This window comes from Perna viridis, chromosome 2 (assembly GCF_037379345.1).
Source record: "Perna viridis isolate PV_CMFRI_1.1 ecotype Kerala chromosome 2, ASM3737934v1, whole genome shotgun sequence".
In the NCBI taxonomy this organism is placed as follows: Eukaryota; Metazoa; Mollusca; class Bivalvia; order Mytilida; family Mytilidae; genus Perna; species Perna viridis.
The window spans coordinates 31639594-31666927 of NC_142446.1; the positions used below are offsets into that span (position 1 = coordinate 31639594).

A 27334-nucleotide genomic window follows, 5' to 3' on the forward strand; every position below is an offset into this window, starting at 1 on the left:
CGAAACTACGCAGACTTTTTGTATCGCGCTAGAAATCTAACAAATAGGCTTCTGGAACAGGGTTATGTTGCTACAAGATTGAAGTCATCACTACAGAAGTTTTATGTTCGTCATCATGAACTCGTGGATCGTTATGGTGTATCCATCTGCACCATGAAAACTGATTTATTCCACGGGTCATAGTTTTTCTTTCCTCGTTTGTCTGCCCCAGAATTGACTTTTTATAAACAACTCAGCGGATGTTTCTAGAAAAGCAGAGGACGCTTACCCTACCGGTGCACCTGGTCCATGCTCCCAGTTTTTAGTAGGGTCCGAGTTGATCATTTGCTTTTGTTACTTTGTACATGTATGTATGAATTTAGTTACATTATGTTCTTTGTTGTATATGTCTATTTTCCATGTCTGGTCTTTGTCCTTGGATTACATTCTATTGCTTACCGCTATAACTTTGGTTCCCTTGATTACTCTTACAACATCTTCGGTATATTTGGAAGATTATTTGCAGAGTGTAGAAGCAGCACTGCTATTATTTTCCAAGTCTACCTCTGCTAATAAACATTGGATGTAATACGTTTTGTAGACAAAAAAAATGTTGTTTTGGGCTTATTCTGCTGGTAAGACAACATATTTGTCATGTACAGTGAAATATTATTTTGCTACATCGGCGTCTTTGAAGACTGGTGTAGCACTGACACTAATTGGCCTACTTTAATAAACTTTCATACGTTTCAAAATTATGAAAAACCTCACAGTCTTTACCCACACTGACAGAGAATCAATGTCTTCTTGTTCTCTTTTTATCCATTTCCTTGCGTAGTCCTCTACTGCATTCATAAGAACTTTAAAGTTATAATTCCGATTTATAGAGCGTGGTTCACTGTGCTTTGGACCTTTAGAAAGGTGACGAGTTGATTGTGGTACGAAAATGTCGTCAACCATACGAAGTTGATTGGCTGATAAAAATAGTAACAATTGGGAAATAAATATGGCTGTCAAAGAAAAGATGATTTTATGAGAACAAAAACAATAATGCTGACCATCTGCTACCACATATAAGTTTAGAAATAGTATTTTTAGTTGGTAAGATTCTTAATCAAATAATACGCATTCATATTGAACTGAAAAATGCTGATTGATGACTCCATTTTTCAGTAGCCGGTCCACTGTCCAGCAGATTTTTGATTATGACTGATGAGTGATGTTGATGATGTGACTCCCTAAATATGTCAGAAAATAGATAGAAACTATCCATGTTTAATCAGTAATGTTTATGGTGATGACGAATCTTGAACTGATTTTTTTTTCTGTAGACTAATTCGTCGTTGAAAAATACTGGCTATATGTTGTGTATTTCTAAAATATTCACTTGAAATTTAGCTCCGATTGACCACGCAGTGTGCCCTGAAACTTCACAATCTGTCCAAACCCAGCATTTTAAGATATTTTTTAAAAGTGATTTTCCCCATTTTGATAAAGGGGTTCAGGGCCTATGCCGTAGGGTATGTTAGGCTTGTCACATGATTCTGTGATTTTTCAAGAATAGGTCCCAGTCTACCATTCAAATGCATGGAGATTTGTCATGTACAGAGCTTTGAATGCAGTATTAAAAGCGGGTTCATGCTACTGGGTGATTTGGGTGAAATAGTCGCAGTGGGGTCGCTCACTTCACCCTCTGATGACACCAAAAGCAAAGTGAAGTCACCCTCTCATTTTCAGACATTGCCAATGGTTGGTGCTGAACTCAGTCTTTTTTAGCGGTATTTTGATCTGAGTTATCTCTCATCCTATAACAATTCAAACATAAATGGCGCCTGTTTGAGAAAATAAATTGGAAAAATCTTTGAAATCTATTGAATATTCAGTTACAAGCAAGTATTTTGATCAGCTTTATGTGTCTTAAGACAAGAAACAAATTGAGCATTCTTTTTTAAAGATAATCCATGTTTTATGTTGTATTTATCTTTCTGTTTCATAACAGAACAGTAAATTCTCCATTTCAACAGAACATTTCTTAAGCTTGAAACGTATTTTGGTGTGTATCATGCACACTTTTTTACCAGGAAACTAATTTCAGAACATGGGTTGTGTATAATACACCCATACATCGTATCAACACATTTTTACAGACCTTAGATCGGTCAAAAATTGACGACCTCGAGGGAGTCAACATCGAATCAGAGACCACTTATGAGCTGCCAAAGCATATTTATGGATTTTCATGAGTTCTTTGTTGACTTGTAACCTTTGTAAGCATAGATTATCAATAAAATCTTCTTGAACAGAATCTGGTTTTAATTTATTTCCTCCCAAAAGAACACGGCAGATTATGTGTACAAGCGCCATACTTTCGTTTTTGTGTATCGATTAACTTATGTTGTCACATGGTTATTGAGGCATTGCAAAGGTATTTAGATGTCACTGATTATGGTTTCACCTGTATTGACCCTACAATATGTGTCAATGAAATGTTTCAGTCCTGATTTGTCAGTAGTAAATGTTGAACATCATGATTATTGACAATCTTGATCAACTTATATTAAGAGACTGGATATTTTTTTAACAAGAAATCATTTTGGGTTAAGTGGGACCAGTGAAAATAAAACAATGAAAATTTCAACCTAATGTCACTGCCTGAAGTTTTCTATTCCAGTGCTGCCAAAAAAGACCAAATCAATAGGACAGTGCATTGCAAGAATCTTTGCTTTACTCAATTATATTTTAATTTTGCTGTATTAAATTTGGTAAGGGGTAGAGGTATAGAAATTCAATTTCATGAATATACATGTATAATACAGCCAATCATTCACTCAGCAGACTGATTTCATTTTGTCCAAAATATTAAGTTATTTACAATGTACATAAGTAGCTTAAAGAAAAAGTAATATTTATGTCAGTAAAAGAAAATAAACATTTAAAAGTGCCTGCTTATATTGTGTGCATGTAAGTAACATATAGCACATATAATTAAAAAAAGTGTTAGTAAATGATATGTGTGCACTTTCACTTCTCAGATCATTCCCACTTCTCCCTAGTGTCTCCGAAAGAGAAGTCACTTCTTTGTGTCTTTCTCCAGTAGCTTGAACCCTTATTAAAAGCACAACAACTTTCTGTATAAAAATACTGATGAAAAATTCTACATAATACAAGAGTTAATGAAAGCAATAAAAAGAAGATACTGCATTAAAATGCAGTTTCGAGATCTGGAAAGTAAACAATAGAATGCAAATCAAACTTTTGGAAATAAAGGTCAGAATGGGGAATTTGGCTGCTGACAATTTGGAATTTTGGAGCATACAATTGTACTTCTCTTTAGCCAGTTTAGGAATGTGGCTGCAATTTTCACCCTTAATAACAATGATATTGTTAGAAAATCACTGGAAATTCTTAATTTCCACAGGAAAACTCATAATGAAAATTAACTTGCCCACAATTATGTTTGCTTTCTGTACATTTTAGAAATTCCAGGGTATGACATTATCATTTTGTAAACCTTGTTTAACCAGGCAAGTTTATGAAAATTCACCTTGCCCAATTTGAAAATGATGTTATCCTTAAGTTCAATCAATGCTTGTATAAATACATAAGATTTGGTAGTCCCTTAAGCAAGTTAAATTTATCTTGCCCTAATGGTAGTTTTATGTTTCATGGGCAATAGGACAGCTTTAATGTCAGAGCCTGAATCATACCAGTTAACCTTCTGGATCTTCTTCGTAAGAGATCTCCTGCAATTCAATTCCTAATTGCAGGAGATTTTTTGACAAATATTTTGCATATCTCACATGTGTATATGCAAGTCAGTACATGTATATACATTGTATCTGTATGAGTTAGTGTTTGATATTTTATGCAGTTTAACCAGAAAAATACATATACATGTATGAATCTCAGAAGCAAAGCTTGGTAAGAAATTTCTCTAAATTAAAGAAAAATCTGGAAACATTTTGTTTTTCTGCTTTGACATACATCTACATTTATGAAAGGAGAAAAACCATGCAGGGTCTTAAGTAGTAGAAACAGCCAGTTTGTGATCAGTATTTTCAGCATGCCTTTTTACATAATTTACTCCTCTCTGCTCAATACTGAAATTGAAGTACATGCATATGGTTTGTACATGTGGTATGCTTAGCAACTCCCAATATGAAATGAATGGACACAATTTGAGCAGTATGACAATGTGACATTTAATCCTTCTTGGTAAATATTTGCAAGAGTATTTCTTCTTTTTTTCGTGGGAGTGTTGGAAATTACATATCTCAAATGTCATTGTTTATTTTCTTTAAGAGTAAGTGTCCTTTTGGTGATGAAAAATAATGAAGAATTTAATTAAATCCCAAACCTTGACCTTGAGGTGACTATCCATTGGAAAATCATGAACTGCGCAGGGTATCGCTGTTGATCATGAAAAGTCTTAAGAGAGCATCTGAGCTTTAATCAGCTGTTCAAAGCATTAAAATAAACAAGTACATATGAGTCCAATGGTATATGTGTAGAAAGAAGGAAGGCCTGTTTTTTGGAAGTCTCTTGCAGGGATCAGGTGGGTTAACATGTATGCCCTGAATTCAAGTTTTCTACTTGCCAAAGGGCAAGTGAAGCAACATAAATTTTCCAGATCAAAACTGCATCTGCCCAGGGTGACACTTAAAAACATTATGAATGTGTAATATTTCTTGCATTGACTTGGCACAGTGTAAGTTCATCTATTGTTTAAGCATTATAATGGGAAATTGTTTCAGTAAAAAGAACACATGTGTACGTAAGTACAAATGAACATTATTTTAGATAATCTTGGGGTGATAATATCATTCTGGTATATACAATGTACATGTGGGGTCAATTTAACATCAAAACCATAAAGAATACATCTATATGTCAGTTAACGGTTACTTGAATATTGGTAGATGGGCAATTAAGTTACATTTCAGTTTCTCAGTAAAGGTCTCACCTTTACTTCAATCAAATCATTAGTCTTTGTTTTAGGACAAAGTTTAGCTTTTTTCATTGGTTACAAAATAACAAAAACTCTTCTTTTGTAATGATATTGGTCAAAGGAAATGTACATTAGTTGGCTGATAAGGCATTTTTAAATGATTATTTTTATGGTCATTTCATTTGAAAGTACACATGTAGGTACATGTAATTGTGTTCCAATCCATTGCCTTTTAATTATAACTTGACTCATGAAAAGGTACGTGTAAATATATGTACATACAGTGAATATATGTGTACGATAATTGTATGCTTTTATTTTACTTCTGTGTATTGAGAAATCTTTACATACATGTAAGTTTCTTTCAAAGTTTGAAAAGGAAATTTGAAGAAGGCATTTGAGGTAATTCCTCTATATACATGTACATTGTAAATGGTCTACATGTTCAAATGTACCTTGAACTCATTCTTTCCAGTCATAGAAATTGTTTTAAGTTGACAATCAGCAACCCCATGGTTTGGTGTCAAAATACATGTTTTTGTACATTTATATTGGATATGTCTAGCTTTACAAGGGGACATTTGATTAAATCAATATGCAATATATATACTTAGTACCTCCAATTAATGCCCATTACATTACATGTATGTGTACATGATTGTAGAAATTAAGAAATCAATAAAATATGATTGAAATTTCAATTGGTATGAAATCTTTACATAAATACATTTATAGATTCAGAGTGCAGGAAAATGAACCTAGAATTAAACTGTTGGGGGATAGGTTAAGTACATGTATGCTTGATTTTTAAGTGGAAACTTGTCACAAATATTTGAAGTTGGTACTGCAAAAACATTGTGGTATGAAACATCATCCTTACCCTAATTTACAACATGCATGTCCCAGTGTCCAAATACAATGTGGCTACTTGCAGTTACGAGGAAATAAGGACTTACAAAATGTTTTTCATGAGGTGACTAATTTTAGTACAGTATACATGTATATGAATGGCAATATTATTTTCACCTTTCTATGCTGTTCCTTATAGTACATACGTGTATGTACATTTTTGTGAGTTATGAGAAAATACACTACATGTACACATGAATTTATTGATTTTCAGTTTAAACATCAGTTTCTAATCCTTGTGCCAACAAAGTTTAGGAATCATCAATCATACTTTCTGTCTGTCTGTCTGTCCATATACATACATGTATACAAATCATCTCATATTCATGAGCTTCTAAACAACAAATCTTATTTTAAAATACATAAGAAAAGTTCTTGTCAATGTAGAAGCAATTTTAGTCGACTTAATTGTTACGCAGCTGATAACCATTAAGTCAAGTTCATTCTAAGAATGATCTAGTACGTGTATAGGTCTGCACATCTACATGTATGATCAACTACATGTAATTGCATACATGTATTTTGGGAAAGTACATGTAAAGATTTTGTTGTCAATGTAAAGACTTATTTGCTCCTTATTTGGGTAGGGACCAAGAGTTTATGGCATTATGACTAGTTCATGTAGTTTGTCTGTGTCCTTAAGTTATATTAATGTTGTGATCATATCATGCTGTGCTTTGAGTAGCTCTTTATTGTTCCCTTTTGGCAAATGCCGAAGGGGACTTAGGTTTGCACTCTGTCATTCTGTCAGTCCGTCAGTCACACTTGGTTTTCCGGACCTTTTTTTGTAATGCCTCATCCAATTGATTTCATATTTGGTATATAGTCTTATCATGACAAGTAACAAGTTAAGTTTGAATGATGTTACGGTTGAACGATTTTTACAGAAGTTATGGCCCTTGGACATAGAAAATTTCATGAAATTTTGTTTTCCGGACTTTTTTTTGTAATGCCTCATCCAATTGATTTCATATTTTGTATATAGTCTTATCATGACAAGTTACAAATTAAGTTTGAATGTCATCAGGTTGAACGATATTTACAGAAGTTATGGCCCTTGGACATAGAAAATTTCATGAAATTTTATGTTTTATGGACTTTTCTTTGTAATGCTTCATCCAATTGATTTCATATTTGGGATATAGTCTTATCATGATAAGTTACAACTTATGTTTGAATGACCTTATGGTTGAATGATTTGTACGGAAGTTATGGCCCTTGGACATAGAAAATTTCACAAAAAATTATGTTTTCCAGACTTTTCTTTGTAATGCCTCATCTAATTGATTTCATCTTTGTTAGCTAGTCTTATCATGATAAGTTACAAATTAAATTTAAATATTATTGCGGCAAAATGGTTTATATGGAACTTATGGCCCTTTGACATAGAAAATTACATAAAATTTTATGTTTCATCATTTTGTTGCAAATTGCTGCTGTCATTCTAGAGTTATTTGCCCTTTAATTCATAATAACGAAGTTTTTTTCAACTTTCCAGGTGATAGAAAGTGAATGTCTTTATGCAGCTTTCTGTAATGCAAAGCTGTTATTATCTACTCTAAAATGAAGCTCAGGTTTGATTTTGATGGAATTTGCTTTTGCTGTTCAAGAGTTATTTTTTCTTGATTGTTAAAAAATAACACCATCCATTGTTAGTTCACATATATAAAAAAAATCTCATAAAGGCAATGAGTTCAAAGGCAGAAAGGGGACACTGTATTGCATCAGCAATACTGTCAGAATGCTTGTTTGATCTGTCACATATGTTCAATAGGTGTTATCAACACCCTGTGAGGGGAGAACCTTGGAACAAAGACTGTGGTTTGATGAGTTCACACCTCAATGCTAATACCCTCATAAGAACATGTGTAGATAGACAGATATTATGAGACATTACATAAAAAAGGTTGTTACCATATGTCTGAAGTTAGTGCTAAGAGGGAATGAACTGAAAAGAATCTGTTTTAGGTTGTTTGGTCAGTTATATGTAGTATTTTCCTTCTTCTAAGAAGAACAAAAAGGAACTCTGTTGGTTGGGGCCCTGTGCAGGTCCGGGTGTTAAAAGAATAGGCCTGCAGCAGCGCTAAGCTTGTCGTAAAAGGCGACTAAATAGTGCTCAGAAACCTAGCCATGGGCTAGGCGTTCTGCACACAGAGCAACTGGGATGTGTGCCCCAGGTGGTGGAATGGGGAACCACTGGCGTGTTGCATGCTGGGGTTGTCAGGCTATAATACGGAAAATCTGACCGCAAAGCATAGTGGTGCACTGTGTTGGGAAAGATGCCACGTTTCTAGCACGTTAAAGAACCCTGCTGTGGTATTTGATAGGAGTAGGGACCTTTGCGCTCCGCCACAGGATGCTAAATTGCCCAAACTTACCCATCCCTCCCTTTTTCTAGTGGCAATCAAAATTTTTCGACTCTATAATCCTTGAGTCCCATCCCTTTTTTTCATTTCATCATTATTTCATGTTCATTTTATCATCCATTTCATATTCATCGTCCAAATATAGCTGAAGTATTGCTGCTCGGACGTTAAACCCCTACAATCAATCAATCAATCAATCAATCAATCAATCTTTCTAATCAAAATGTTCCCAATGTCTGATATGACAGTTACATGTGCATGTATGTTCTTTTCTAGCATCAAAGAGTTTTGATAATTTGAGATAATCTTCATGCAGTATGTACTCCATTGTAAATTGTTTTAGTGGAAGGTGCAACTCCTGTATTGTATACATGTTAAAAATAATATATGTATAATATACCTCCTTTTTAACTGAAATTTTATTTTAAGTTTTTTTATATTTTTAGTGATAAAATATATTCAATGCTGTTTTTTTTCTCAAGATTTAAATGACCGATAAAGATCTCCTGATATCATATTTTGTGTCAAATAAATTGGAATGTCAGATATACAGTTGAGTTACAGCAAATAAAATAGTTAACTTGAGGCATAACAGTTGGTCTGAGTGTTGTCTTGATTGAATGACCATTCCTTGATGAACTGCCTTAGGTGAGTAATGCCTGGACAATTGTCCAAGAATTCCTTGATGAACTGCCTTAGGTGAGTAATGTCTGGGTAATTGTCCACGAAGAACTTTCTACCTGACATCAAATACCTATGGAATAAAAGAAAGTTGAAATATCCTTGTCAAATGTTCAGTTAACCAGTGATTTTGTTACCCTTTTATTGCAGCCGAATATTGGCTGTTTCCCCTGGAGACTTCCCAAAATGTTGAAAAATATTTTTCCCAAAGGGAGGAAAATTCCCAATTGTCATGCATAGTTTTTTGAAAACCAGTGAAATGTTCCTCTGAGAGGTGATTTCTCAGCCCGGTGCTTTGTTCACTACTGGGCAATGTTTTTTCGGCAGGTTGTAATCTAATGAATTTTGGGAGTACATATTTGTCAGTTTGATATCAGTTTTCACGTCCAGATTGGCATATGACGCGTTTCTGTCCCCTGTAAAATATTTTCCCAATATGTTAAAAATACTACAAATATTTCCCAAAATTTAGGGTTGGGACTGCTTTTAAAACAAGGACACAAAATCACTGTTAACTGTAAGGCAATTCATCTCGTGATTTTCATTTAATGAAGACCAACCCTACGGTATCTCCTGAACATCATAATTGTATGTGCTGTAATACATGTGTCATTGGTTATAAAGAGTCGAGGCCATTTAATGTTAGATACAAATGAACACAATGTAGCTGTTTGTATTCCTCTTAGTTTACACTAAAAATAATTTAAAAACTGTGTTTTCTGTAGAAGTTATAGTCATTCCTGGATATGATATTTAATCTGCAGTATCTTCCTTATCATTGATGATATACATGCCAAAATTCTTCTCTGGTGAGTTGAGACTTGATTAGAAGTCAAAGTTCTTTTGAAGTGGCAAAGTTTTTGGTTGAAAAGGCAGTGATTAACTGCAGATATTCAGTGAATCTTTTCTTTGTACATTTTGTATTTCAAATTTTAATTTGATATATGTATTAAATGTCTACTGCTAGTATTTAAACATTGGTTCAGTTTCCGATAAACATTTATGGTGTATTAGAATCATTTGTCTTGAGTACATGAATTTTTAATGTTAAATTCCCACAAACATACTGGTATAATTGAACTTCGATATTGATTCCATAAAGGTTTTATGAAAATTTTTACTCCAGTTTCATTAACTACATGTATATCCCATTTTCATCATAACAAATACATCATAATGGTATGGATTTTGTTCTTCAATTTCCAATTACTAGTCTTGTTATGTTTTCATGAGTGATTCATCCTTGTGGTTGCTGAAATCAAGCTTATATGCAATTACTCAAAATAAGATCTTGTACAAAATGCTAAAATGTTGAAAATGTCAAGAGTGATAGGAAAACATACAGTTATACATTAGATCAGCTGATCTTTTAGATCTACAAGTAGTTTTCATTACACCTGGTAACATCTGTTTTTTATGAGTTGATTACCATTATGTTTTTTATGTTCCACTCCCCGGCAGGTGTCTTCACACACTGTATAACATGAGTTTAATGAAATATAAACAAAACCAAGTGTGTTGATTACAGGATAATTAGGTGATGTATCTATCAGGTGAAATGTACATCATTATTACACCTGCAGTTCATCAGGAATAATTTTCTTTTGAAAAGGGGAACAATGTTACTGAACTTCCAGCAGTGTATAGTCAGTCTGTCCTACATGTACAGTGTATTTACTGTGTAGGGTAATCAAAAAGAACCACAGAATTAGTAAGAAAGAAAAGTCACCAATCAGCAACCTCTATTAAATCTATTAAAACCTTTATCATGTTTATAGTATAAATCCTTGCAGTAGTTAGTATGAAGTTTTGGTGTATGCTATTTATTCAAAATGTATTTAAACTTTTTGATAAGAATCTTGCTATCATTTTGATACAAACTCCTAGAGGTTAACAAAGAAAATACCATAATGCATGTACATGCAACATGTGGAATGGTGAGCCATTACAGCATCCAAGAACATGTACATATAATTGGACAAATATAAGCAGTTACAGCATGTGAAATTGTAGACTTTGTGGAATAGAGTTTATCGTCCCTTGAATGATGAAATGTATTACATGTAGTAACTAACTGGACATTTGACGAGATTTAGACTTTCTATTATTATACCCCTGCAAACAAAATAGAAATACCCCATCTGTCTGTCGTCTGTCTGCCAATATGTCCACATTTCTTGTAAACACAACTCCTCCTAAGTCACTCTAGGGATTTTGATGAAATTTTATGGAAAGATCGGACATCATATGTAATTCTGTTTAAGGGTTTGATATATTAAAATCTCATAAGGACAACTCCTAGGCTTCTCAAGAGGGTGTGATGAAATTTATAGCAAGGTTGGGCATTATATGTAAATATGCATGAAAGAATATACATGTAATTACTGTTGGGTGACTCCAAAGGGAAATAATTCAACAAGCATTTTACATTTAAGTCCATTTGAATCAGGGGATATTCTCTTTTTATTAGCTTGCTCACAGTATTTATACATGTAGTTCCATTTGTATTTGGATATGTGTCTGTTAGAAACTTTAAATCTACTTGTTGTAAATTGTCTAGTTAATTACGTAAAGCATTTCATCAGGTACAAATGAAAATGGTCATTTTATCAAGAAGGAACCTCTATTCCTTAAGTTAGATATATTTGTTTTCTTTGCTGTAATCCAACTTATTTATCCTGGTGTTGATAGCATTATGATAAGATGTTATGAATCAGCCTGGTAAAATATACATCATGATTACTCTTGGGGAGTGCACAATTACCTTTCAGTTCAGTATGTTCAGATCTTTGATGGGGGAAACTGATTTAGGACTTTCCTCTATGAAATGGTAACTTACTGCCAAAGGTTGTCAAAACATACTTATTGATATACACTTGGGATATATCCAGAGACAGTATTTTATCAATAAGATGTAAATTTGTTGTAAAGAAACATTTGACTAGATTTTAAACTGAATTTTTTATGGAGTCGTTGATTGCAAAAATTACTTGCATATTAAAAAAATGTTTAATTTTGAAGAACATGCTGTATGTGCAAAAAAATTAACTGATGGCTTAAATAATAAATTTCAACAATTTTCCGTTATAAGTAAGCAAATTTTAGTGTTTCCTGCACTGTTTGAAAAAGGCAGGGTAATCCAGATAAAAAGGGATGCTTAAGCAAGTGAGAGGTGAATTTGGAGGCACATCTTGCAAGCATTAATCAACCCATGCCCAACCAGAACCATCTCTTGAGAATACTAAATTTCTCCTGAATTTCCACTAGCCTGAATGAAAAAATTTCACTAGTCACAAGCATACATGTAGGGCTAGTGCCCAGTAATGGCTAGAGGCACAGACTGAAATGTGAGAGATTTATGTACATTGGCATTGACAAATGCAGTGTTTAGTTATGTGGGATAATTTGAATAGTAGTAAGTTGATCTGTATGAAATTTTATTATAAGGTAGTAAACCACAAAAAAGATTCGTATTGATTTTGGGGGTTATGGCACCAACCATTTTAGAAACATGTATTTCCTGATGTCCAGACAATAACTTGACTATTGATAAGGAGATTTCTTTGAAATTGTATTACAAGGTGCTTTACTACCCAAGAAGACCTGGATTGATTTTTGGGGTTGAGACTTTAGCTTTTTGGGGTTTTTGATTCTTTGGGTGTCACCGGTCTATCACTTAACTTCCTTACTATTTCTGAACACTACACAAAAAAAAAGTCCAAATGTTATTCCTTTTGTATCATTGAATACCTTTTTTTATAAGTAGTAAATATGTTTCTTGCAATTAATCCATGCAATAATGTTCTATTATTATTTCTGCAAGTAAAACTTTTCTGCAAAATAAAATTAAGATCTAGTCTTCATATCAGCTCAAGCTTTGAGGGACTCCTTTTTGACCTTGAAAGATATTAAGTAATAAATTTGCATTTAGGGAATTTACTTCTTGCAATAATGCATCTAAAATCATGAAATGTGTTAAATATGTTCATTTCAACACACTTATAGGTCAAATTCTCCATCCTTACATTAATTTTTTACCATTTATAAACTGGAAGTGAAGAGCAGTGATTTTAACCAAGTAAAATTGGCAAGAAATTTTTAATTAACATCATGTAATTTTTTAAATTTTGTTCATGCTACAATTTTCACAAGAATCAAAAACCCCAGTGCTATCAGCAGTGATTGAAATTAAGGGCCAAAAAGGGGTCTGAAGCAAGCATTTTTCTTATGTTCAGACAATAACTTGAGTTAAAGTGACTGGATCTTGTATAAATTTGACTACAAGGTGTCATACCCCTAGAGGGATGTTTGGATTGATATTAAAAATGAGGTTTTAACTAGAAGGACTTGGCAATAAAGACAAAAAAGTGACCACTTCGAATCTGTTCAAATTCTTATCCTGTGTCAAATATTTCATTGTAATCAAAATTCAAAGCAGGATTTTGAAAGGTTTAGTCACTGTTGTGTGAGAAAATGAGGACCATTTTAATGGTATATTTTTGAAAGTAGTATTTGCATCTGACATAAGATATGTCAGTACCATCTGTTATTTACAGCACTGTGTAAAGACATGAAATAAAACTTAAATGTACATTGCATATGAATAAGGCACATTATTTTTTTCTCACTATCATGCTACCATGTTTTCCAGACAGTGCAAATAGCATACCTGAGATTTAAAACAGAAACTCCCCAGCCTTTAAGAATCATCAAAAATAGTATTCCTTTTACACTCTTATACTTAATTCTGACATAATTTTAAATGTCTTTAGTCTTTAAAAAATGCTGTTTTCTGCATGGCCACTCTTTGTAGAACACAAAAATACATCTAGCACAGTGTTGATATAGATACATGTACATATAAGAACTGCCTTAACATGCACTAATACTATATGTATTGAACAGATATAAATATTTTCTAACAAGTATTTCCCCAAGTTGAAATTGACGAAGCTGTTGTAAAATCATGGCAATTTTGTCCAAAATTACACACTGAAACCAATAAAAAATTCTAGCTACAAGCATGAATATGAAATTTAATACCAAAATCTCAGTATTGTAAGATTTATTGGAAAGATTATTCTTATGCGGTGCGGTGTTCAGATTTTTTCTACTACAAACAAATATTCAAACAACTGATACTTACAAATCTATACATATTTAATTTGTTTTGTTTCAGAGCAAGGACATATTAACAATTTCTGTGTGTAACTAAATTTTTCATGAAAGTTTCTGACACAAAAGTGAGCAAGAAAAAGGGACTACAATTTACCATAGTTAACTTTGGTGTAAGAGCAGCTGTTTCATGACAAATTGTTTATTTTCCTTCCATCCACATATATGATTCCTCTGGTTATTGTAAGGCTACTTCATTGTGTACCAAATGATTTTTTGTTATTTGGATTTTGTCACCATTTTCTGACATTTTGTAACCACATTCAACAAACAAAACTTCTTAATTTTACTAACTATTTAGTGTTTATGCCTATTGAAATTCCTAATGATAATAAGAATTTAATTTTTAGAGCTTTTAATTTAAGAAAGTTGATTCTGCATCTTTTTGTATTCCTACACTAACTGGTATCATTTTGCCTGTTTTTGCATCCTGTCTCGACCCTTTGATTTCTAAATGACATTAAGGAAACAGATCAAATGATTTTTTCAAACTTTACATGTTGATTTATTCACTACAATGTTTGATAAATATCAAGATTTTGAGAATAAGCTCGTAATTCGTGAGTTGTGCTGTTTTTAACATTTGTCATCCCTCTTTTTTGTGATTTATAGATTATATCACGAAAACAAAACTTATTATTGTATTCAAAACTTTGTAAAATACATATTACATGTTGATTTTGTTTTTAGTACAATCCCATTTTTTAAATATAAAATATTTAATGTTGTGAAAACTTGATATTGCAAAACTTATGTAAACACTTTTTTTTTATTTTCAGATGTTTGTTCTTGCTTTGCTGGCCACAAGAGGAACTAAATTAAAGACTCCTGATTCCAAGTTCAGAAGAGGAGTTTGTTCAGAATACTAGCCAATAGAAATAATACAGATCCTTCTTTAATATATCAGGTACTTTTGAATGTTTGTTATTGCATATTACATGAACATTGCATGTTTGGTATTACTTGTACATGGACATTTTTTTTTAATAAAAAAGATATATGTGTAGTGAAAGGTGCAGGTACATGTAATAGTATACTTAAAAATTCTTATGTTTTTTTTTTACACAATTACACAACTGCAATTAATTTGGTGTTGTATATTTGTATGGCATGGTTGTTTTCTATGTCATCATCTTCTGAAGATACTAGGTTGTTTTGTGACAACTGAAACAATAGTTGGTGGTAAGACTTAGAATTTGGAATATAACCTGAGCCATTTAGTAATTGATGGGCATTTTCCTTTGTTTTCAAACAATTGTGTAAGTTAAGTGTATGAATGTCCATAAAAAAGTGTCATTCAGTGCCATGCCACAAAAGGAATGATTTGTTGTTCAGGGACACAAGTTAAAAGACCAGAAACAAACTTTTTAACTCAGGGCTGTTTTTTAAATTACCTGTAACCACTACACCTTAGCATCAATATATACATGTACATAGCCATTGGTACAGTACAATTTCTGTATTATTTCTTGTATGACAGCATATTGTCACCAGATTCTAGTTTTTCTACTGTTATGAGTTCCAAATGGTTTAATTTAGCACAGCTATTCTGTTTTAAATCAAACCCACAATGAGATCTGCTGAATTTGAAAAATGCAGGTGTAACATGTATCAGCTAAATTTTCACGCACCAGTGACATGCAATTGGTTTTATATTAAAAGTCAGAATGTTTTAAATCATGTAGCTAACATCTGATTACTGGAATTCAAGTTTTAAAATTGGCATTTGTCCAAATTTGTTTATGGTAAAAAGACAGAGAAGCATAGTAATGTGGTCATCTAACTAGAACATAACTTTTTTTCAGAATGTTTTTTTTTATAAGCAAACAAATTATTGTTTACCTTTTCAGGTTTGGAGACATGTAATTAACCAAGAATTCTTAACAATAATGTTCTCAACATTTGTCTTCTTGACTTTTGTCCTAAATTTCAGGTTTAAATGTATGAATGCTTAACTAGATGATTTACTGATTAAGATTCCATTCTGATGAATATTAATAGAAATGTGTCCCTTAAACATGATTTATGTTATCTTATACTGTGTATGATTTTTGTTTACATTACACACGTTAGTGAATTAGGATTAAAGGGCATCTATGTGTGAACAATAATAAGGGGAAAACTTCACATATTTAGGGTAAAATTATAATTAAATGCTAATGTGAAAATGTTCATTTCTTGTGAGCCATATTCAATTATATACGTAACCTAAACACATTGTATATGTGCATGGATCTCCATGCAATTGCATCACAACATTCCATACAAACTACTAACAAGTCAGACTGGGATTGATTTTGAAATTTAGGGATGCTGTGCCATCTATTGTAGGCTAGCTGGGCATTTGTTTTCATTCTAATATAAAACTGGCTTGAGCAATGATTGGTATTAGATTGGGTTATGCATCATTTATTACATTCCATCTGGAAAAAACTTGCTCAGAAATATTTACTACAATGTATGTATGTTATTACAGGAATGGCCCATGGTCACATTTGCTGACATTTCTTTAATTCATGCACCATGACAATAGCCTAACTTAGAAAATATAGGGTATTAAGTGGTAAATGTCAGAAGTTACAGATCTTTGTTAATATTTCAGGTTGAATAAAGAAAAGTTATGGCTCATCCAAGACCAATCAAGTGTGTTGTTGTTGGTGATGGAACTGTTGGAAAAACTTGTATGTTGATTTCCTACACTACAGATAGTTTCCCAGGGGAATATGTACCTACTGTGTAAGTCAAGTTTCTCTTGAAATGTTTTTCTACAGTAATATCGGGGTGTGTAATCCACTGGTGCTAAAGGCTTGTTTATGCGATCAAACTTTTTTGACCATGTAACCCTGTATCAAAAACTACTTTGATGGAATAGAACTGCATCCTTTTTTTTTAATTGACTTCTAAAGTCTTTGATGAAATTTGACCAATCAAAATGAGTTTTCAGAATATGAAATAGCAGGTGCTTGATTTCTTTTCTGTATATACAATGAATTTCAAAAGAAACTTATACTATGTAAACAGGCAACTTTGACAAAGATTTTTTCTCTCAGTTTTCATCAAAAACAGGCCTTTAGGTGGATCTTGATTCTGTTAGTTATTGTGATCTGGAAATTGATACCAAGCATTTCATTCAATGCCAGTCTGATTACCAAAATGGAAACTACTAAAGCTGTTACTAATTCAATAGTAGAATTCTAATAAGCAGCATGGAAACACTTCAGTTAAATTTAATCAATCAGTTAAGGACAGCATGTATTTTTCATGAAGCTTCTTTACAGATATTAGAAAAGCAATGAAAATCACCCTTCATTAACTTGGAGCATGGACCAGGTGCACCGGTAGGGTAAGCGTCCTCTGTTTTTCTAGAAACACCTGTCACCTTTCATCAGGCCTGGGTTACATAAAAAAAATTTCAAATCGACCATTTCTTCAAATCTTTGAATTTTCCCTCAAGTCTTTGATTTCAAATAATTTGATTGATTTTTGAGTAGAGGAAGGGTTTGAGGAAAATCTCAATTTGAGAATTTTTTATTAAACTAGGTGAAGGTAACTGAAATGATACATTCCAAGTGAAAAAAAGGATTCCGACTTGATTATTTTGTGAAAATCATGTGATGTATCATTAAAAGTATAAAAGTGAAGTTTCAATTTGTATTATTTGGAAAGAGACATGTTTAAGAGATAACTATGTGGTCAAAAGTTAGCTAAAGTTAGCTAAAATTCATCAATATTGGTGGCTTGAAAGAATTGAGAGTGGGACAAAAAATAATTTGAAAAAAAAGATACTATGTAAAAGCACACAGTATGTTCTTTCCCAACTGAAATTTATTTTAATAAGTCTATACTTGTAGAAGTTATTATGATTTCAATACACATGTAATATTAAAAAAATATATTTTCTAAAAGACCTTTTCAAATGCACTGAGTCAGGTCTTTAGAGGCAGAAAATTTGTGCAACAATTTATTAATCATTACAAGTATAAAATACAAATACAGATCAGTGTTTAAGGAGGTAGACTTAGGGTAAGGGAGGTACATGTAATTCTTGAAATCAGTGATAAATTTGTAGGTTTTTATATTAACCAATTTCATCAAAGCCTTTCAAGCTTTCATTTGAAACAGAATGAAATCAATCCAAATTATTTTGATGCTTACATGAGATTAATATAAAGAGCCTAAATACAAATGTTCCAATGATTTGTAAGAGTTGTATCCCTTACCTTAGGTCTACCTCCTTCAATTGGTTAGAATGTGCAATGGTCTACTAATGAGATTTATTATTTTGCATATCGCTTATCGCATTGGATAATTTGCTTTACACATGATGTTTTAAGAGTTAGTGAAACATATTTCTAGCTATTTACATGTATATAAGTCCCACTCACAATTACCGAATTACCTTTATTGTTGCTGTGTATTGTATTTCTAGAATTGAATTATATGTAATCAAATCCTTGTTCACTAGCACAGACATTTTGGTTCAGATGGAATAAAATGAAAGAAATATGTCAGATGTAATTACAAGAATTTAAAGTTTCATTTTTGATGTTTCATCAGCTTGTAAAAATAGGACCAGATTTTTGTCATGAAGTGCTTGTTCATTTCATTTAAAATGTTCTATTGTCAATGTTTTTACACACTGATGAAACATCAAAAATGAAACGATCAATTCTCTAACGCAGTTACAACATCCTTGAACCTTTGTCCCTTGTAAAAAATATTTCTCTGGTTTCAATATGACATTTTCAGCTGATTATGTTAAATTGTGCAGGGGTACTTTCTTATCTCATTTAGTGTTAGTACATTATTAATCTAGAGCTTTTTGTTGCTTCAGATTTGATAATTACACAGCCAACATGGTAGTAGATTGTTACTCTGTAAACTTAGGACTTTGGGATACTGCTGGTCAGGAGGATTATGATAGGTTACGCCCCTTGTCTTATCCTCAGGTGAGTTATTCCCCTTGTCAAACACTTCAACACATGAGTCTGGGATAGAATTGTTAGTCTAACAAAGGACAGTCTTGCTAAATGTATGACTTAACATATGTAAGGGGAGTCAACATATAAGGATTTAAAAGATAAAAAAACAGTTATATGGTAAAAATAAAATAAACCTACAAAAAGTTTAAATTAGTGTAACTCAGATCTGTCATTTTGCAAGAGCCATTGGGAAAGGACACAGGATACTATAGTTTCCATACACCTAATGTGAAGTCAGTCAACACCACACTAAACAAACAAATCATAACAGTCTTAATACTAATTTCAAATACTTTATTTTCAGTGTTCTAAAATGAGCCTATTGTTTTTATTTTCAGACGGATGTATTTTTGATATGCTTTAGTGTTGTGAGTCCCTCATCATTTGAAAATGTAACCACCAAATGGAATCCTGAAGTAAAGCACCATTGTCCTGATGCTCCTGTTATACTTGTTGGTAAGGCAAAAAGAATAATGACTGGTTCGGGTGTCCCTACCTACTCTTTTCATGCCAGTGGTTTTTTTTGCCACACTTATTGTTAAAAGCATGGGATCTTAAACACTCATCCTAAACTAATTATACCCTTTGCAAGTGAAGTTTAGGTGCATACAGAAATTACCCTGTCTGTCCGTTTGCCTGTCCACATTTATTGTAACCGCAACTCGTCAAGGGATTTTGATAAAACTTTATTGGAAGTTTTGGCATTAAATGTATATATAGATGTACATGAAGGAATACAATTATTGTTGGAAGACTGAAGAAGGAGATAGTCAGACTGAAGGGTTTAAAATTTATCTCAATTTGACGTGAGGGGGTATTTTTAGGATTTGTTGATTATTTTTGTTTTTTGTTGTTTTTTTTGCTAATGTATCAAATGATGACAATATCCTCATCAAAGCAACAACAAATTCACAAACTAATGGAAATAACCTCTGCAAATGAACCAACTATCATAAATAAACACCCAACATTTTTTTCCAAATGCAGAGTTAACTTAATTAATCAAAACATAATTATGTTATATGGTATGTTATATGGTGTGTTACATGGTGTGTTACATGGTATGTTATATGGTGTGTTATATGGTGTGTTACATGGTATGTTATATGGTGTGTTATATGGTGTGTTACATGGTATGTTATATGGTGTGTTACATGGTGTGTTATATGGTATGTTACATGGTGTGTTACATGGTATGTTACATGGTTTGTTATATGGTATGTTATATGGTGTGTTACATGGTATGTTATACGGTATGTTATATGGTTTGTTATATTGTGTGTTATATGGTGTGTTACATGGTATGTTATATGGTATGTTATATGGTGTGTTATATTGTATGTTATATGGTGGTGAATTGGGATTGAAATTCAATGCAGGCACTTACAAGTTTTTTAGCTACTTAGCATAAGGAAGAAGCTCAAAATATTAACATTCTGTCAAAAAGATCTGATAGCAATGATGTGATGTTTTACAAAACTCTTAAAAGAAGTAAATTCTACTTCAAGAAAGTCTTGATTAAAAATATATCTTTACTCTTTATGGTGAAATTTTTATTTTCAAGTTGTTGAAATGTAAATTTTACCATCTGAAGTGGAGGCAATATTTATACTACTATTTTCTGAAGGAGAATTTTAGATTATATTGTGCATAAAATATACCCTCAGTTTTGGTTATTGTAGGAACAAAAATAGATTTAAGAGAAAACAAAGAGGCCATAGGTCAGCTTACAGCACAAGGTTTATCACCTATAAAGAGAGAACAAGGAATAAAACTAGCCAATAAAATCCGAGCTGTAAAATATATGGAATGTTCAGCATTGACCCAGAGGGGCCTCAAACAGGTTTGTTTAATTGGTAGTTTTCAGTAACTTTTTATTGGTAGTAGTTTCTATGGAACAGAAAAATCATGAATTACCTCCCTGGCACACTTACACTTTTTCATTGTTGTAGAATTTTTTTTTTAGAAAGTTTTTTTGCTATCCAAGGTCAACTTAGTCATGAATATTAACATCCCCAAATCGATTGTCAATACGAAAAATGTATAACTTTCCCTGAGCTAACTGCTTTGGTGGTCTCAGAGAAGTTTGTTTGCTTTGAGTGTGGGAAGTCCTGGGCTTGATACATGGTATAGTCACATGAGAGACTTTAAAATTGGTAGTTACTGCTTCTCCATCAAGCATGCAGTATTTAAAAGGATAGAGTGACTACTGGTTGGCTCAGAGAAAGAACAATGTGTTTAAATAGGATGGCATGCCTTCTTGTTGCTTCTGTGAGCTAGCCGTATAAAAATTCCACCCAGTGTATTGGACTACACAGGCAAATGTGCCACACATGAGAATCATATCGTTTGCATCATATAATTATCATATATATCGAGCACCATATGATAGTCATATGTTTCAGTAAACATATGTTTATCGCATGATTATCATATGATAATATGTTTTTCACAAACATGATTGTCATATGTTTTTAAGCCAAAATTACCATATGAGAATCATATGATAATCATATGACTATCATATGTTCAATATCATATGATTGTCATATGATTACCATATGATTATCATATGAATCGAGCACCATATGATTATCATATGTGGAACATTTGGCTATGTAGTACAAAGCTCAGTCTGTTCAATTGATCAATTGTCTTGGAAATTGAAATGAAATTCTATTGTCCTGAAATGCATGAAATATCTGAATATAATATTAATCAATATCAATCAATCAATCCTCTGGGCTGATTTAAATTGTTAGTGGTTGTAAGAAATGGAATTATTTTGCTTTGTTGTTGTAAAAGTAATTTGTTGCATTACTTAGCTGTTATAAGTTCAGAAAAAATTATGACAGTTAATCTTACTTCAACTTCTTAGATTTGGTAAATAAATAATGATTTAAATTTTTTTTATTTATAGGTTTTTGATGAAGCTTGTCGAGCAGTTCTACAGCCGCAACCAGTTAGACAGAAAAATCGACAGTGTTTACTTCTGTAATCATCAACCAAATTCATATTGTCATCGTAAATGTCATTTTAGACCTTTATTTTGCCAGAGTTAATAATCTCAAGCTTAGTTTTTATCATCAAGGAGATGTCAGCTTAGTTTTTAATCATTGAGACGTTGATTTTAGTGGTCAAGCTATTTTTAGATATTATCCAATACTGCTCATTACATGTATGAAATAATCAGTATGTAAACATATTTTTTAATTTTTATGAATGATGTGATTGTAATCATTGAATTGAGCTTTTTCAGATATGAATTTCTAAAGTTAACAGGATAAATTAACAAAGAAATCTTCAAATAAAGTGAATAATTAGAATTTTTTCCTCATGGCAAAAAATATTATGGTCTAAAACACCTCACACTATATTTTGAAGATAACTGAAGATCTGAAATTTCAAGTTTAATTCTAAAAATATATGTTTCATTTATGTCTGTTGTAATGGATTAGAAAAGAGGAGATGTAATCAGTCATAGGATCAGTTTTTTTTCTTTTTAAAATTTGTTTTAAAGAATGGAATTATCAATTTTGTTCTAGTCCCATTTAGTTGCTTTGGAATCCAGGGCATTTATTAGAAGTTCTTGTATTTTGTAAATCATGATATTATTTTTTTTTCGTATTTTAAGACCTAAGTTTTCCATGGATTGTTGCATTGTTAACAAAGGTACCTCTGGTATTTGCTTCTGTGAACCTGTAATGGGAAAGCTCAGCTAAATGTATTACAAAGTACTGTCAGTATGAAAATGCTTGCGCATTTCTTCCAGGGGTTTACGATTAATTTGCATTTACAAAGCTTCAAATACACAGTTCATTGTTATACCCTATGAAAATCCAATGTAATGAAAATGTTCATGCCAGATTCTTTTTGTGTAACTGGTCTTGCCAGGAAAATAACAAGATTTAAACTACAGGAAATGAACTTTTAATAATGTACTTCTACATATGTTGGTTTGTAATTAAGTGGAGGAGATACAGTCTTCAAAAAAGGAAAACTATGTCTAAAATGATGCTCTGAATGAATGAGAACTTATTTGCTGATGAGAAACAAGCAACATGTCATGTCCAACACAGTTTTGAAAGGTTTACTACAAGTGCAGAAGAAGTTGTGAAAAATGAAAGTATTTATGTCACATGTAAATTAACCACCTTGAGTTAGTGTCATTAAAAAGGGATCAAAGCTTTAAATTATTTATGAATAACACTGCCAAGTTCAAAATCTATATGGATAAAAAGGTTGAATGAACCCAAATTTGTGTAAATATGTATAGGTGCAAGTATATGTTTAAAAGTATGTATTAAATTCTTTCCCCTTTTCATAAGGGAGCTTATTCTGTCTTTATGCTTAATATCATAAACTTACCACGGTCTAATTACTTTCAATACTAAGAGTTTAGCATATGCTTTTATTCCTATAAGATGTTTTGCCGCTATGATTTTATATAAGAACTAAATTCTGTAAAATCCAGAACTGTCTTAAACTAGTTAACTATGATACAAATTTGATGATGAAACAATGAAATTTTTATTGATTGAAGATAATTTTTTTCTTAACTGTTTGAAAGTGATGAAGAATTACATTTTGTTATGCTTTCTGTAAAGTAATTTGAGGTTGTGAAATATGTGCATGTAAATAAAACTGTGAAGCAAGTATGTGACAAACAAGACCTACTGTGTTTCATTATGTTAACTTGGTATCAAAATCTGTAGCTAAATAATGAAACCTGTCTATAACAAACCCCTTTCACAGTGAAACCAATTCCCTTTCAGACTGCAGCATGTTCATTTCATATAGGTGAGTAGTAATGCATTGAACCCAACAGAATTGGAGATCCGTCTTTATCTGGTTTAGGCAGGTTTCTGGTTTATTAGGATGCAGTTTACAGGATTCACTGTATTGTATTTAACTTGTCTAGAAAAATGACTTTTTTAAAAAAGAGTAGAAATTGTAAGAGATAGACAATGTTAGTAAAACAGATATTTGTTTTTTTGTGGAACATCATTATTCATTGCAAAGGTTAACTTGCAAGCTATGCTGTTGTTCAGGCTTTGAGAAATAGTAGACTAAGTTAGTTTATTATTCAGCCTTGTGAATGAAAATGTGAAAAAAAGTTGCAATTGAACTGTAAATTAGATGTTAACTTGTTAGCTATGCCATTGTTCAGGCTTTGAGAAATGGTAGACCATGTTTATTATTTAACTTTGTTTTGAGTATGTCGAAAAAGTCACAATTAACCTGTAAATTATAAAGTGTTGTTTTAACTTTAATGTTTCAGCATATAGTATTATAAAACTCTGTATTTCTATGAGTGTTAAGCATATAGATTAAGTGTTGTATTACAATTTTCTAATTTTTTTTATCCTTAATTTTCAAAATCTTTACATAATAAGTTATGTTTTGAAACAAGTATTACCCAGAATTTCAAAATCTTTACATGCTACTAAACTATTTTTTAAATATTAATAAGTACATTTAAAATGCAAGATGCAAGTGTAGTTTGTGTCAATGATGTTATATCCTTTTTGTTTCTAGGAAGGAAGTGTTGAACCCTTATCTTGTGTAGAGGTCAATGATGTTATATCCTTATTGTTTCTAGGAAGTGTTGAACCCTTATAAGCTTGAATTTTTAAGTGCCATATGTTCAAAGGTTAGATTTATATTTAACAAGCCTGATTTTCTTCCACTTTTTCAAATCTGGAATTTACTGTTATGGTTCTTTTTTTGGATGCTTACTTTCAATTTAGACAATTTTTGCTTCTTTGGGTGGCTTAAAAATAAAATCACATTTGGTTAATTAACAATTGAATTGGTTTATAAACTGTTAGAAAATATATTTGATTGAAAATGTTAATTTTGATTATCTCCCTTTTGAAGTAAGGTCATAAAGTTGCCTCTCTAGCAAATAAAAAAGTAGTTTCTTTTAAAAATGAAAAATTCTAAGTATATTTTCATTGCTTCTTTTCTATTTATAAGCAGAGGAATGTATTACAGATACGAATACCGTTAGTTAGCATGCTGGCAATGATAGTTTTAAGGCTTTCCCCTTTGACATCTGTCTTGCAATGCCTTCAATTTAGCAAAATATTGGTGCAATATTTAATATGACTATTAACATTTTGGTGCCCTTATTTTTTTCAGTTATGATTATTGAGACTGTTTTATTAATTCTATTATGCTTGAATACTCCCATTTGCTTCACACAGCTAGTAAGCAGCATAATTGGGTTTTTTTGTCTCTTTGACATATTCACCATACACATTCTCTTATAATTTATACCAAAAGGGTTTTAATGTTTTGCACTTTATTATTTTTGCTCTAAGCAAAATGAATAAAATTTAAGTCAGTATGTCAGATTGTAGCAACATACTGAAAGGCAATGAAAGTCAATTGTTTGTGTTAAGTTTCTGGTGAAAGGCCATTCAAGATTATTATCCCATTTAGCAAACATTTTCAAGGATGTGCTGGTAAGTGAATTTTTTATTTTGTAATTTTTTACTTCAAAATGATAAATTGCAGCAAAGCTGAAAATATAGGTAGTGACAATTTTCAATGATGTTGATGTTTATTTATTAAATTTTCAAAAAAGTTAAAGAAGTTTGTGACCTTTCACTTTAAATAAAAAAATCAATAAAGGTGGAATTTGAAGAAAAAGTTGAAGCAATATTTTGTTATCATTTTGAATTTGACTGTATGTTTAGGTCACAGGTCAAGTAGAACAAATAGATGATGTAAAGTGGTCTAAAAGGTGAAATAATGCTTTCATTGCCAGTCAGCCCTTCATTTCAGTTGCTATCTTTCATTGTGTCAAGTATACTTGATGTTTGACTGAAATGAACTCTTATTTTAGAATTGACATTTTATTTGTAAAGTCTCAGGGCTTACTGTCTGTCTGTTTTAATGATGTCACAAATAACTGTGGAGATAATTTTCAGTTTAGCTGCTGTTTACTCACAAGTGTTGTCAATTATGTTCACTTTAATGATACTTCTTTTTATGGGTATCAATTTTTATTCATATTAAGTCAAGGTTCTGGTTTTTGTGGAGTATTGAACTCTTGGATCATCTTAAAGCATTGAAATATTAATTGGGAGTCTTAACTTTCTTTGGGAAGTTCAACTTATGGTTTGACTGAAAGCCATGAAAATTGGTACCAATGAATAAAAGAACATTCATAGTACTATTATGTTTTCAACTTCATTTCTTATTGTCCTTAAAATATTTATACTATGTAGTGTTCCAGGTTTAAGCAAATGAAAGGCTGCATCCAAATTTATTATGAGAAGTTATTCATATTATTTTGAGGTTGTATCAAGCTGTTCTAAGTGGAACTCAGTTATTTTATGGCTAGGTCATAAATAAAATCCTAGATTATCTATTTCTCGTCTTTATTTTGTAAAATTTTGAAGAAAAAATCTTGTTCAATCACTTTGCCTATCCGTTGAATAGTTTGTATTATGATAGAAATCATTGGTATGGCTAAAAAGATTAAAAAGACTTGATGAAAATTGATACCTACTCTTTTACTTTAGACAGATTTAACCCTGGATCTATATTGTTTATTTTCCATGTATTTTACTAATGTTAAAATAAAATTTGCTCCTCTAATATGAAAGGTATAAAGTGAAAGTCCTGAATTTTACAATCTGAGGTCTTCACTGTATGTTGAGTTGGGATAATTTCAACATGTTGTGAAAAAAAAAAATTACTTTTTGTTTTAGGGTGAAATAACCCCATGTGAAAATTTCCATGTCAACGGTATTATAATCTAGGATTTTTTTATTGGCCTTTACAATGAAATCCAGATCTGATTAGTATTATTGAAGTGATCTGTCTCATATTGTTGGTTTTAATATTTTACATGGTTTGACTTACCTTGGGTAAAATGTTTTGGTATATTAAAATGTATTAAAAGAAAAGACTAAGTTTTTTTGTATTGTTTGAAGGGTATCTGAAAGATGTGTTTGATTAAGATTTCTATTGTTATTCAGTGCTAGAGTAAGTTTTACATGAATTTAAACCTGTATTTAACCTTAAATTTTGTTTTACACAACTGAAAGATTTTTTTTTTTAAATTAAGGACTTTGGCCAATTCCTTACTATTTTGTTCATAGAAAAGTACTCATCACTAAATGCTAATTTTAGCCATTTAAATACATCACTAATTGTACATGTATTATATATTTTGCAATTTCTGTTAAAATAATAATTTTTCTACAGATTTAAGTGAAAATAGACATTTTATCTTAATTGGTCCTACTTGTGGTCAGAATCCTGAGGAAAATGGCTGA

At 31.7% G+C, this 27334-nt stretch overlaps 1 protein-coding gene across 1 annotated transcript; it reads left to right on the forward strand.

The window, feature by feature from the left end:
* The first annotated feature begins 955 nt into the window (after positions 1 to 955).
* On the forward strand, positions 956 to 26968 carry LOC148624640 (ras-related C3 botulinum toxin substrate 2-like). Its single transcript, XM_088567422.1, has 7 exons — positions 956 to 1080; positions 14838 to 14965; positions 16661 to 16794; positions 18893 to 19007; positions 19379 to 19496; positions 20723 to 20883; positions 21961 to 26968. The coding sequence occupies exons 3-7, from the start codon at positions 16679 to 16681 to the stop codon at positions 22036 to 22038; spliced, it is 588 nt and encodes a 195-aa protein (XP_088423548.1). The 5' UTR covers positions 956 to 1080; positions 14838 to 14965; positions 16661 to 16678; the 3' UTR covers positions 22039 to 26968.
* The last annotated feature ends 366 nt before the right edge of the window (positions 26969 to 27334 follow it).